Source organism: Myotis nattereri (assembly GCF_964212035.1).
Source record: "Myotis nattereri genome assembly, chromosome: 18".
NCBI classification, from domain to species: Eukaryota; Metazoa; Chordata; class Mammalia; order Chiroptera; family Vespertilionidae; genus Myotis; species Myotis nattereri.
Genome location: NC_138093.1, coordinates 42,553,827 through 42,565,116, shown reverse-complemented (window position 1 = coordinate 42,565,116; position 11,290 = coordinate 42,553,827). Strand labels below are relative to the sequence as shown.

Genomic DNA, 11,290 nt, shown 5'->3' with positions numbered 1-11,290 from the left:
AAAACTATTAAAAGGAAATTAAAAAAGATCTTGACCTCAGGAGTGGGAAGGGTTTCTTTAGCAAGATACAGAAAGCAGAGATCACAAACAAAAAGGATGGATAAATGTGACATCACTGAAATGAAAACTCACAGGATAAAAACTCCATAAACAAAGACAAGTGTTGGCCTAGAACAGTGATGGCGAACCTATGACACGCGTGTCAGAGGTGACACGCGAACTCATTTTTTTGGTTGATTTTTCTTTGTTAAATGGCATTTAAATATATAAAATAAATATCAAAAATATAAGTCTGTTTTACTATGGTTGCAAATATCAAAAAATTTCTGTATGTGACACGGTACCAGAGTTAAGTTAGGGTTTTTCAAAATGCTGACACGCCGAGCTCAAAAGGTTCGCCATCACTGGCCTAGAAGCTCTCTGTAGCATATGCACCAGTGAAATGAACAGTCAGCTGTCGAGAGGTACACATGATTGAGAGAAAGGAAATTCAACAGCTAGTTTTATAAAAGATAGGAATGGGACAGTCCCAGGAGAGGAAATAAGGTTTAATAAACACAAAAAGGATGCCTCATGACTTTGTCAGAAAAATGTAAATTATAGACACCTTTCACAGTGGCAAAGAGCAAAGGGAACCCGTAACTGCTAGCCAGGGAGTAAATTGGTGTAATTTGGCAAATATTAATGCTTCTCTATGACCTGGCATATGTCTTAGACATGCTTGCACATGTAAATAAGGAGACTCACACAAATTGAAACAATTTAAATGTCCATCAGGGAAAGGACAAATAGTTATATATATATAATTTTCAAATAAATACTAAAAACAGTTCAAACACATACCAAAAAGTAATGTTGAATGACTTGGAAAATAGAGTACAATACTTTTATGTATATTAAAACCCCCAAACAACACTAAGTATGTATCTACAAACATTTAAATATGTAAAATAAAAAATAAAAATGGACTTGAATGAGTCCTATAATATTCATAATAAACATTGCCTATGTGGATGGAGGGAAAAGTGGAGTTCAACTTCATAATGTTTAATTTCTTATGAAAAATCTAAAGTGAAAACGGAAAATGTTAGTATTTATTTTTGGTGATAAGTACACAAATGCTTGTTTCATAATCATCTGCCCCGCCCCCCCTTCTTTTAGTTAGTCCTTATCTGAGGGTATTTTCCATTGACTTTTAGGGAGAGTGGGAGAGAGGGAGAGACAGACATCTAAGTGAGGGAAACACATGGTTGGTTGCCTCCTAGGGGAGCCCAGGACAGGGTCCCGCCTGGGGTGGACCCTTTGGTCCGCAGGCCGATGCTCTAGCCACTGAGCCAAACTGGCCAGGGCTCTGGCCCTTTTAGTAAAAGGTAAAAGTTTTGAAAATGAAAAATTGAAAACTTGATGGAGTTCAGTCATGGTGATTTAAAAAAGTGTATATGGTGGGTATAGAACAGAGAGCTCTTGCCGGTTTTATTTTAGTTTTTATGTCAATTTTTGAATTTGCGGTTGGGTGAGAATAAAGTGTTAGGAACTTCATCCAAGTGAAAGCTGTCATAACCGATGGTGGCAGAAGTCACGTTCCGGGGAAAGGGACCTGGCGCCGGGGGTGGGTGGGTGGGTGGGTGTGTGTGTGTGTGTGTGTGTGTGTGTGTGTGTGTTGTTGGGGGGGTGGGGGCCGGGGCTGCGTGCGGGGTGCGGGTGACGAAACCCGCGGTAAGCGCGGCGGCGCGGAGGATGCTGGGACGCGTGGGGCTTGGGGAGCTGTGGGGAGACGTGTTCTTGGCGTCGCCAGCGCCCTGCGAAGACGCGAGGCGCGAATCCCGGTGAGTCGCCTTCTGGGGACGTCTCCGACGCCAGGCTCAGTGCTGGGTCGGTTTCCGTCCTGAAAAGGGTGGGCGTGCCCCCCGTCGTGGAGGCGCGCGGGGACTCGTTCTCCGGTTCTGGGCGCGGGGACTGGCCCGTCCGCCCGTCCGCCCGGGTCCCGGAGCGTCCCCCCAGGCCGGCCCCGGGCCCGCGCCGGCGCTCCTTTCCCGCGGGTCTGCTGATGGCGAGCGGCCCGGGCACAGCCGGATCGCGCTCTCAGCTCTGGTGCTGCCCTGAGACCTGATGACGGTGTTCGGGGGACCCTCCAGTTGTTCAGGACGGGCATTACTTTTCCCTTTTGATTTTTTAAAAAATATTTTTATTGATTTTAGAGAGGAGGTGAGAGGGAGAGAATCACCGATCGGCTGCCTCCTGCACGCCCCCCACTTGGCATCGACCCGCCACCCGGGCAGGTGCCCCGACCCAAACCAACCCGGGACCCTTCGGTCCGCAGTCCCGCGCTCTATCCACTGGGAAAAACCGGCCAGGGCCCTTTTTGGTTTTACTTTACAAAATTTCCCCTTACGGTGGACAGTCGAGATTATTTTGCACTGGCTGCAGGTGCACCGCAGGGCGGTGGCCTGTGAAGGGGTCGCCGGCCCTTCCGGCGCCGATCCGCCGCGGGGCTTGGTTCCTACCGCAGGGGCTTTGCCTCTCCGTCAGCGCCATCGAGCCTGGATTTCGCTGACGCCGGTTCGCGTGTCTTTTTCCCTCTTGCAGCCGCGGGACCGGAAGCGCGGCCAGCGCGGAGGGGCGCAGTCGGCGTCGCCGCGGTCTGGGACGTCCCTCTCGGGTGCTGCGGGTCCGCGCGCAGTGAGGCAGTTTGTCCGCGTTCGGCCACCGTCGCCTCGGCGTGCGCTGCGTCGGTCCGCCCGCTTCCGCCATCCCCGCCCCCGCGTGGGCCACCGAGTCCCAGGGCCCCGAGCGTGTGCCTGGGGGCGCGGGCGGCGTTGCCGGCACGATGGCCTCGCCCTTCAGCCCGGGGCTCCCACCGCGGCCGGAGGAGGATTGGGGTAAGTGGGTCCAGAAAGGCCCGGGTGGCTCGGTTTCCTCCTCCCCGCCCGCCCGCCCGCCCGCCCGCGGCGGTGACAGGTGGGACGGTCTGCCGGACGAGGGCTTCGCGTGCTCCCGAGGGTGCTGCCGACTCCCGAAGGGAATGGCCTTCGGTTGTCGCTGTCCCCCGGGCAGGGACTTTGTGGGGCGGGACGACGTGGTCCAGCGCGGGGGGCAGGAGGCCTCGGTGGAGCGTGGGACCGGGTAGCTGCCGGATTGTGTGTGCGTGCGCATGCGTGTGTATGTCTGTACGTGCATGCACTTATGTGTACCTATGTACGTCTGTGTGCCTGTGTGTATGTATGTACCTATGTATGTGCACGTGTGTACCTGTGTACGTGTGGATGGGCTTGTGCGTACCTATGTACACCCTCGCGTACATGTGTGTATGTACCTGTGCGCGCATGTGTATGTACCTGTACGTACGCTGACTTGTGTGTGCATACGTACACCCGTGTGTGCATGTGTACATGCATGTGTGCCTGTGTACATGCATGCCCGTGCACTTGTGCATACCTATGTTCACCCATGCGCATCCATGTACCTGTATACGTGCGGCGCTTGTGTATGTGTACCTGTGTATGTGTGTGTACATGTATATTTGTCAGTGCATGTGTTTGTGTGTGCACTTGTGTATGTGCACATGCACGTGTGTGTGTGCGTGAAATGTGTGTGCAACAGATGTTCATCCTGCGGCATCCACTGTTGCTCTGGGCTGATGTCTGTCCGTGTAGCAGAGAAGCAGAGACCCCGGCACCTGCCTTAGGACCCGCTCATCTGGATGGACCCACAAGCCCTGTAGTCCTGACTGTTCTCCAGATACAGCTGTAGGTTTCCCTGCTAGGATAGTTCCCTTTGTGGTGGTGGTGGGGGGGGGGGGGGCGGTGGAGAGGAATGTGCTGGGACTGAGGTGAAGTATTGTCATCTCTAGAGGAACCTTATCCCGCCTGGGAGTGCGAGACCTGATGCTAGGACAGTACTCTTTTTGGGCTTTAGTGGGAATTGGGATTGTGTAGGTTCTGGAGTGGCCCTGTGCTGAGCCTGCACCATTCACCAGCTTTGGAATTTGGGGGGAACCCAGAGCGTCTTCATCTTTCCTCTTGGACCATCATTCTCAGCAGCAAGAGTGGAATCTCAATTCCATTTATTGAACTAAAGTTTCACTTGATTTTCCAAAGGCAGAACTTCTTTTAAATTACGGTTAGAGATTTAGTTCAACCCTTGGGTAGATTTTCTATGAGTTGCTGGAGAAACTTTAGACCAGTGGTTCTCAACCTTCCTAAGGCCGCAACCCTTCAACACAGTTCCTCATGTTGTGGTGACCCCCAACCATAAAATTATTTTCATTGCTACTTCATAACTGTAATTTTGCTACTGTTTTGAATCATAATGTAAATATCTGATATGCAGGATGTATTTTCATTGTTATAAATTGAACATCGTTAAAGCATAGTGATTAATCATAAAAACAATATGTGATTATATATGTGTTTTCCGATGGTCTTAGGCGACCCCTGAGAAAGGATCGTTCGACCCTCAAAGGGGTCGCAACCCACAGGTTGAGAACCGCTGCTTTAGACCATCTACTCCAAGAGTATTTTCCCAAGCTAAATATAACAGAAATAAGAACAATTGCCATTTATTTACCATTTTATTGTCAGGTGCCCTGCTGAACTCTTGCATGTATTATCTTTTTTTTAAAAAAAATATTTTATTGATTTTTTTACAGAGAGGAAGGGAGAGGAATAGAGAGTTAGAAACATCTATGAGAGAGAAACATCGACGAGCCGCCTCCTGCACACCCCCCACTGGGGATGTGCCCACAACCAAGGTACATGCCCTTGACCGGAATCGAACCTGGGACCCTTCAGTCCGCAGGCCAACGCTCTATCCACTGAGCCAATCCGGTGCTGGTTGTATTGTCTTTTTTTTTTTTTTTTTAATGTTTTTATTGATTTCAGAGAGGAAGGGAGAGGGAGAGAGTGATAGAAACATCAGTGATGAGAGAGAATCATGGACCCGCTGCTTCCTGCACGCCCCCCACTGGGGATGAGCCTGCAATCTGGGCGTGTGCCCTGACCGGGAATCTAGCTGTGACTTCTTGGTTCATAGCTGGACGCTCAACCAGAGTCACACACACCAGGTGCTTTATCTTATTAAATCCTCCCAACAGTCCAGTGAGGTTGTTATTTTACAAGTGAGTGAGCTGAGGTTGAGAGAGAAGGAATGCTCGGTGTTGGCGCTAGAGAGAAGCAGAAGCAGGATCCGAACCAGGTTGGTCTACCTCCCAAGTCTGTGCTCCAGTCGATGTTCTGTGCTGCTTCCCCGAATTATTTCTACCGACTGGATTCTTACCAAGATCCCTCCGTTATATTAGGTCATTAAGACTGTTTTCTCAGCTGGTAAACGACTAAATATTCATGCGTTTCTTAAGCTATAGCTGTGGGTACTTCCTGGGAGCATTGTGTTACATTTTTCTTCTGATACACAGGCTGCACTTTCCTGACTGCTCTCCATGTTCTCGTTAAAGAGCATTCAGATCTTGTGGTCGGTCACTGTCCCCCATGAATGTGCCGTTCCCAGGCTTTCTCTTCAAGCTGTCAATAGTCCCCTCTTAGTTCACACTGTAATTCTGATGCCTTAGGTGTTCAGTAAGTAGGATAGATTTTGTGGGCACTAGAGGGAAACGCTTCTGTCTGCTAGCGTTTTTTAGTAGAATATGCATTTTATTTCTGGGAAGTACTTAACTGATTTGATTTTTTTATTAGAAGCTGACCAGTTCTATTTAAAGGGTCAGATTATATAATTAGTACTTCTTGTGACCCTAGCAACTGAGTAACTGAAGAGTTGATTAGCTCGAACAGCTGTGATGGGGAGTGCTTTTCCTACTTTAACTTGAGTGATGAAATTTTAGAGCGCGATTTCGAAAACATTTTCTGTGAAGGTCCAGATAGCAGATACTTTAGGTCATGTGGTCTCTCTCGCAGTTCCTGAACTCCAGCATGACAGCTTTACTGTGGACACTGGAATTTGAATTTCACAGTTATTTTTAATGCTTAATCGACTTTATCTTTACTACAGTTTTAGATTTACAGAATAAATAAGCAGATAGTACACTGAGTTCCATATTACACTCCCCAACCCCCATTATCTTGCATTAGTGTAGTACATTTACAGTATTATAATGGATGAGCCAGTAACTAAAGTCCATAGTTTACATTAAGGTTTGTTGTGAGTTGTACCTTCTGTGGATTTTGACACATGTGTCATGTCATGTATCCACAATTAGAGTATCATAGAGAACAATTTCACTGCCCTCAAATACCTGTGCTCCGCTCACCCTCCTCCCTTCTTCCTGGGCAACCACTGATCTTTTCACTGCCTCTCTCATTTCCAGAACGTCTTACAGTTGGGAGGTGGGAGAAGAGGGAGGAGATGGAGAGAGTGGAGTGAGAGTGAGAGGTGAGGTGTAGGGGGAGAGGGAAAAGGAGAGGAAGATCTCTTATAAGGCCACAGTCCTATCAGTTAGAGCCTCACCCTTAGGACCTCATTTAATCTAGTTGCCCCCTAAAGACCACCCTGTTTCTGATGTAGTCACATTGGGGGTTAGTACTTTAATGTATAGATGTTGGTGGCACATAATACACAGTTTGTTTATCCATTTCCCTGTTGAAGGACATCTTGGTTGTTTTAAAATACTATTGACAATTATATATAAAGCTGCTATACATATTCACGTGCAGGTTTTGTGTGAAGGTAAGGTTTTAGATCATTTGGGTGAATACCAGCAGCATGATTGCTGGGTCAACGGTAAGAGTACGATTAGTTTTCTAAGAAATTTCCAAACTGTCTTAGAAGTGGCTGCACCATTTGCATTCTCATCAGAAATGAGTGAGAGTCCTGTTGTTTCACGTCCTTGCCAGGATTGGGTGTTGTCAATGCTTTGGATTTTAACCATTCTCTTAAGTGCGTCATGGTATCTCATTGCAGCTTTAATCTGCCTTTCTCTGATGAGAGGTGATATGGAGCATTTTGTCATGTGCTTATGAAGTCATCCATGTGTCTCCGCTCTCCTCCTCCTGCTCTCTCTCCCTGCCCCTCCCTTGCATTTGTGTAAATACCACTTCACACAGATCCCCTAATTGTTAAGTTTTACCGCATTTGCCCCATTTCTCTCTTGAGGGATGTGTTGACCGATTACCCCTAAACACTGCAGTTTATACTCCCTCTCCCCAAACAGGGATACTCCTGTATTCCAGCCATACACTCCTTCCCGCCAGGACGTAAACGTTGGTACAGTATTGCTGTCCAGGGCACAGCCACCATTCAGCTTTGGCCATCTGTCTTCATAGTGGCTTTCTCCTTTTTTGACGGGGGTTCTCTCTGCAAACATGCATTGCTTTCACTTGCCTGGACTGGTTCCTTAGTCTTTTCCTGTCTCTCGTGGCCTTTACAGTCTTAAAGAGCACAGTCTTTTATTCTATCAGGTGACCCTGAGTCTGTCCACTGTCTCCTCGTGATCAGAGTCAGGCGTGCGTCATGGTGGGCTGCTAGGACACGACACTGCTCTTCTCAGTGTGTTGCATCCGGAGGCATACACCGTGGGCCTGTCCCGCGGTGACGGTCACCTTGACGGTATAGTCAGGTTGGTGTCTGCCAGGTTTCTCCACTGTCAAGTCACTGTTTGGGGGAGACAAGCTGCCATGATACCAATATCCTGTTCCTTAGTAAGCCTGCACCCTGGTCTCCATTGCTAACTGCAGCCTCCACCAGCTCCTCCTGTAACACCGAGGGGGTCATCTCTGCCATTGTCGCCATTTGTAATCGATGTTGTACTGTGAGGCGAGCCTCCGTTATGTGCGTGTGTGTCAATGTGGACTCACTGATTCCTGCTTGATTCAGTGGGTTGTGATCACTCTCATTTTACTTTGATGCCAGATTTTCCCAGATTTGACCAGTGGGAGTCCATTCATACCAGCTCTTTTATTCTTTTGACATCCTCATCATTCTCTGAGAATTTCCTTATTTTCTGTCACAACATTTCCAGCCTCATCTTGTACTTTCCCTGCTTCAACCATGGAATGAGCCATTTCTTCAAGGAACTCCTTAGTGGACTCCCATTGAGTGGATGGTGGCATTGAGTTCAAGGTCTGAGCACAGTGTTTTCATGTCATTGCTGTCAGGGCCTTGCAGTGAAAGGTAGTCCTTTTCTGAGCGCTTTCACTATTACTGCCTACAAATGCTTGCATATGTGTTCTTTGGTGTAAGGTTGGTGAGCTGTTCCTGTTATTGGACCAGTTAGTAATAGAGAGGCAGCATAATTCCTATGTTTGAAGTGAGGAGACCGGAGAGAGCAGTCTCAGCGGCATGGAATGGGAGTACAAAGGGCAAAACTCTTCAAATTCCTGAAGTCCTTGATCAAGCATGTCAGACTCAAAGGCTAGCACGGGCCAAATAAACAAGGCGTAAGTGTATATGGGCTGCAAAGAAACAAAAGCTTCCATTTTCATAGAAACATAGGTTTATTTCGATAGAGGCATGCTGAATACAAAGGGCTGAAATAAATGAGTCATCGTTAACATAAAATAATAGAACATTTTAATAAAAATTAATATTTTTTCTTGAACATTAACTTACCAGACACTGAATAATTGCACAAATTAGTAAGCATAATGCAAATAAATCTTTTTTCCTTGCTCTCCGAAAGCAAACTATTTCCTGTTGCACACACCAAACAAGTCAGTACAAGATTAATGATGTGGCAATCAGCTGCTAAACTATTCACTGCTAGTATTAGTGGAGAGAAATGGTGTGCCTAGGCATGCAAGGGAAATGAATGCAACATGATTTTAGTAATCAGTCATTAGTGAACGTTGTAGTTCGTTATTAATAACTAGTGGCCCATTGCACGAATTTGTGCACATTGAAAGGAAATTAATTAAAAGAAATATTTTAATATTGCTATTTGCCTTTTCTCTATAATAGAAGTGTCAACCAAATTCACGATTGACAATGATAGATTGAAACACACATGTGGGATTGGCGCCAGCGAGAGCTTTATATGTATCATGCATGCACGAGTCAACTTAGCCTTTTATATATCCTACTAGAGACCCAGTGCATGAAATTCATGGGGGTGGTGTCCCTCAGCCTGGCCTGCAGCCTTTCTCACAATCCAGGACTCCTCGGGGGATGTCTGACTGCCAGTTTAGGCCCTCTAAACTGGCAGTCGGACATCTCGCAATCCGGGACCGCTGGCTCCTAACCACTTGCCTGCCTGCCTGATCATCCTTAACCACTCTACATGCCTGCCTCATTGCCCCTAACCACTTGCCTGCCTGCCTGATCACCCCTAACCACTTGCCTGCCTGCCTGATTGCCCCTAACTGCCTCTGCCTTGCCCCTGCCGCCACGGCTTCATCCGAAAGGATGTCCGGAATGAGGTCTGGAAGGTTGTTCAGCTGTCTGGTCTAATTAGCATGTTACACTTTTATTATTATAGATATAATAAAGAGCTAATATGCTAATTAGACCGAACAGCAGAATGACTGTCCGGAAGACCTTCCGGACTACCTTCTGGACGAAGCCAGGGCTGCGAGGGCTGAGGCAGCCGGGGCTAGGAGGGCCGAGGCAGCTGGGGCTGCAAGGGCCAAGCCTGTTGCATGAATTTTGTGCATTGGGCCTCTAGTATTGAATAAACTTGCTTAATTAGACCTGCTTTCTGATTTAGCTAAAGTTTTTCCAGCCCAGTGAAGCACCCCAACTTCTCTTTCAGGTAATTGTCAGCAACACAGCAATAAATATCAACACGAAGCAGATGATTATTATAGATCACTCAGGGAGAAAAAAGGGTAAAATATTTAATTGCAGCAGTGTTTGACTATACCCGGTGTACTGGTTAATAAGGTGGATTTTTCCCGTAGATGGAGTTACACATATGCTGATATATATGCTATTTATTTTTTTTTAAAATATATTTTATTGATTTTTTACAGAGAGGAAGGGAGAGAGATAGAGAGTCAGAAACATCGATGAGAGAGAAACATTGATCAGCTGCCTCCTGCACATCTCCCACTGGAGACGTGCCTGCAACCCAGGTACATGCCCTTGACCGGAATTGAACCCGGGACCCCTCAGTCCGCAAGCCGACGCTCCATCCACTGAGCCAAACCAGTTTCGGCGATATATATGCTATTTAATATGTATGCTATTTTGTTGTATTGACAGCAAGCTTCAAAACTTCATATGTCAAATTTTCTGAAGGTGTTAACATCATAGATATTTTTATGCTTAAAAATGTCGAATTTCATGCCAAAAAAAGAGCACTTGCAGGAAGTTTTACTTCATTACTTTAATTCGAAGAAAAGTGCTGCTGAAAGTTATTGTATACTCCGGGAAGCTTATGGTGAATATGCTCCATCTCAAGATACTTGTGAACGCTGGTTTAAATACTTTAAAAATGATGATTTTGATGTGAAAGATAAAGAATGTCGGTCAACCAAAAAAGTTTGAAGACCAACAATTATAAGCATTATTGGATGAAGATGCATGTCAAACTTAAAAACAACTTGCAGAAAGATTAAATGTTGCTCAGCAAACAATTTCCAGTCATTTACAAGCAATGGGAAAGATTTTAAAGGAAGGAAAATGTGTGCCACTTTAACTGAATGAAAGACAAATGGAAAACTGAAAAGTCATCAGTAAAATGTTGCTTCAATAGGACGAAAGAAAGTCTTTTTTGCATCGAATTGTGACTGAGGATGAAAAGTGGATTTATTTTGAGAATCCCCAATGCACAAAATCATGGGTTGATCCAGGTCAACCATCAACATCAACTGCAAGGCCAAATTGCTTCACAAAGAAGACACTGCTCTGTGTTTGGTGGGATTGGGAAGGTATGGTGTATTATGAGCTTCTAAAACCAGGTGAAACCCTTAATACTGATCGCTACTGACAACAAATAATCAATTTGAACCACGCATTGATAATAAAACGACCAGAATGGGCCAGAAGACACGGCAAAGTAATTTTGCTTCATGGTGACACACCATCACACACTTCAAAAGCAGTTAAAGACACGTTAAAAGATCTTGCCTGGGAAGTATTAACCCACCCGCCGTATTCACCAGACCTTGCTCCTTCAGATTACCACTTGTTCCGATTGATGGCACACGCGCTTTCTGAGCAGCACTTCAAAACGTACGAAGAAGTGGAAAATTGGATCTCTGAATGGTTTGCCTCAAAACAAGAAAAGTTCAATTGGGATCGTATCCACAAATTACCTGAAAGATGGAGGAAATGTGTAGCTAGTGATGGACTTTACTTTGGATAAAGCACTTTTGATGTTTCTCTTGAAATTACCATGTTTTCT

The 11,290-nt window shown here is 46.2% G+C and overlaps 1 protein-coding gene across 2 annotated transcripts in view; it reads left to right on the top strand.

Moving 5' to 3' along the window:
• Positions 1-1,727: 1,727 nt before the first annotated feature.
• Positions 1,728-11,290, top strand: part of ATF6 (activating transcription factor 6) — a 137,244-nt gene continuing 127,681 nt past the window's right edge. For both annotated transcript variants that reach the window (XM_081112587.1, XM_081112586.1), the window contains exons 1-2: positions 1,728-1,826; positions 2,587-2,879. In XM_081112587.1, coding sequence (XP_080968713.1) covers positions 2,828-2,879 — 52 coding nt within the window. In that variant the 5' untranslated portion in view covers positions 1,728-1,826; positions 2,587-2,827. The remainder of the gene's footprint in view (positions 1,827-2,586; positions 2,880-11,290) is intronic.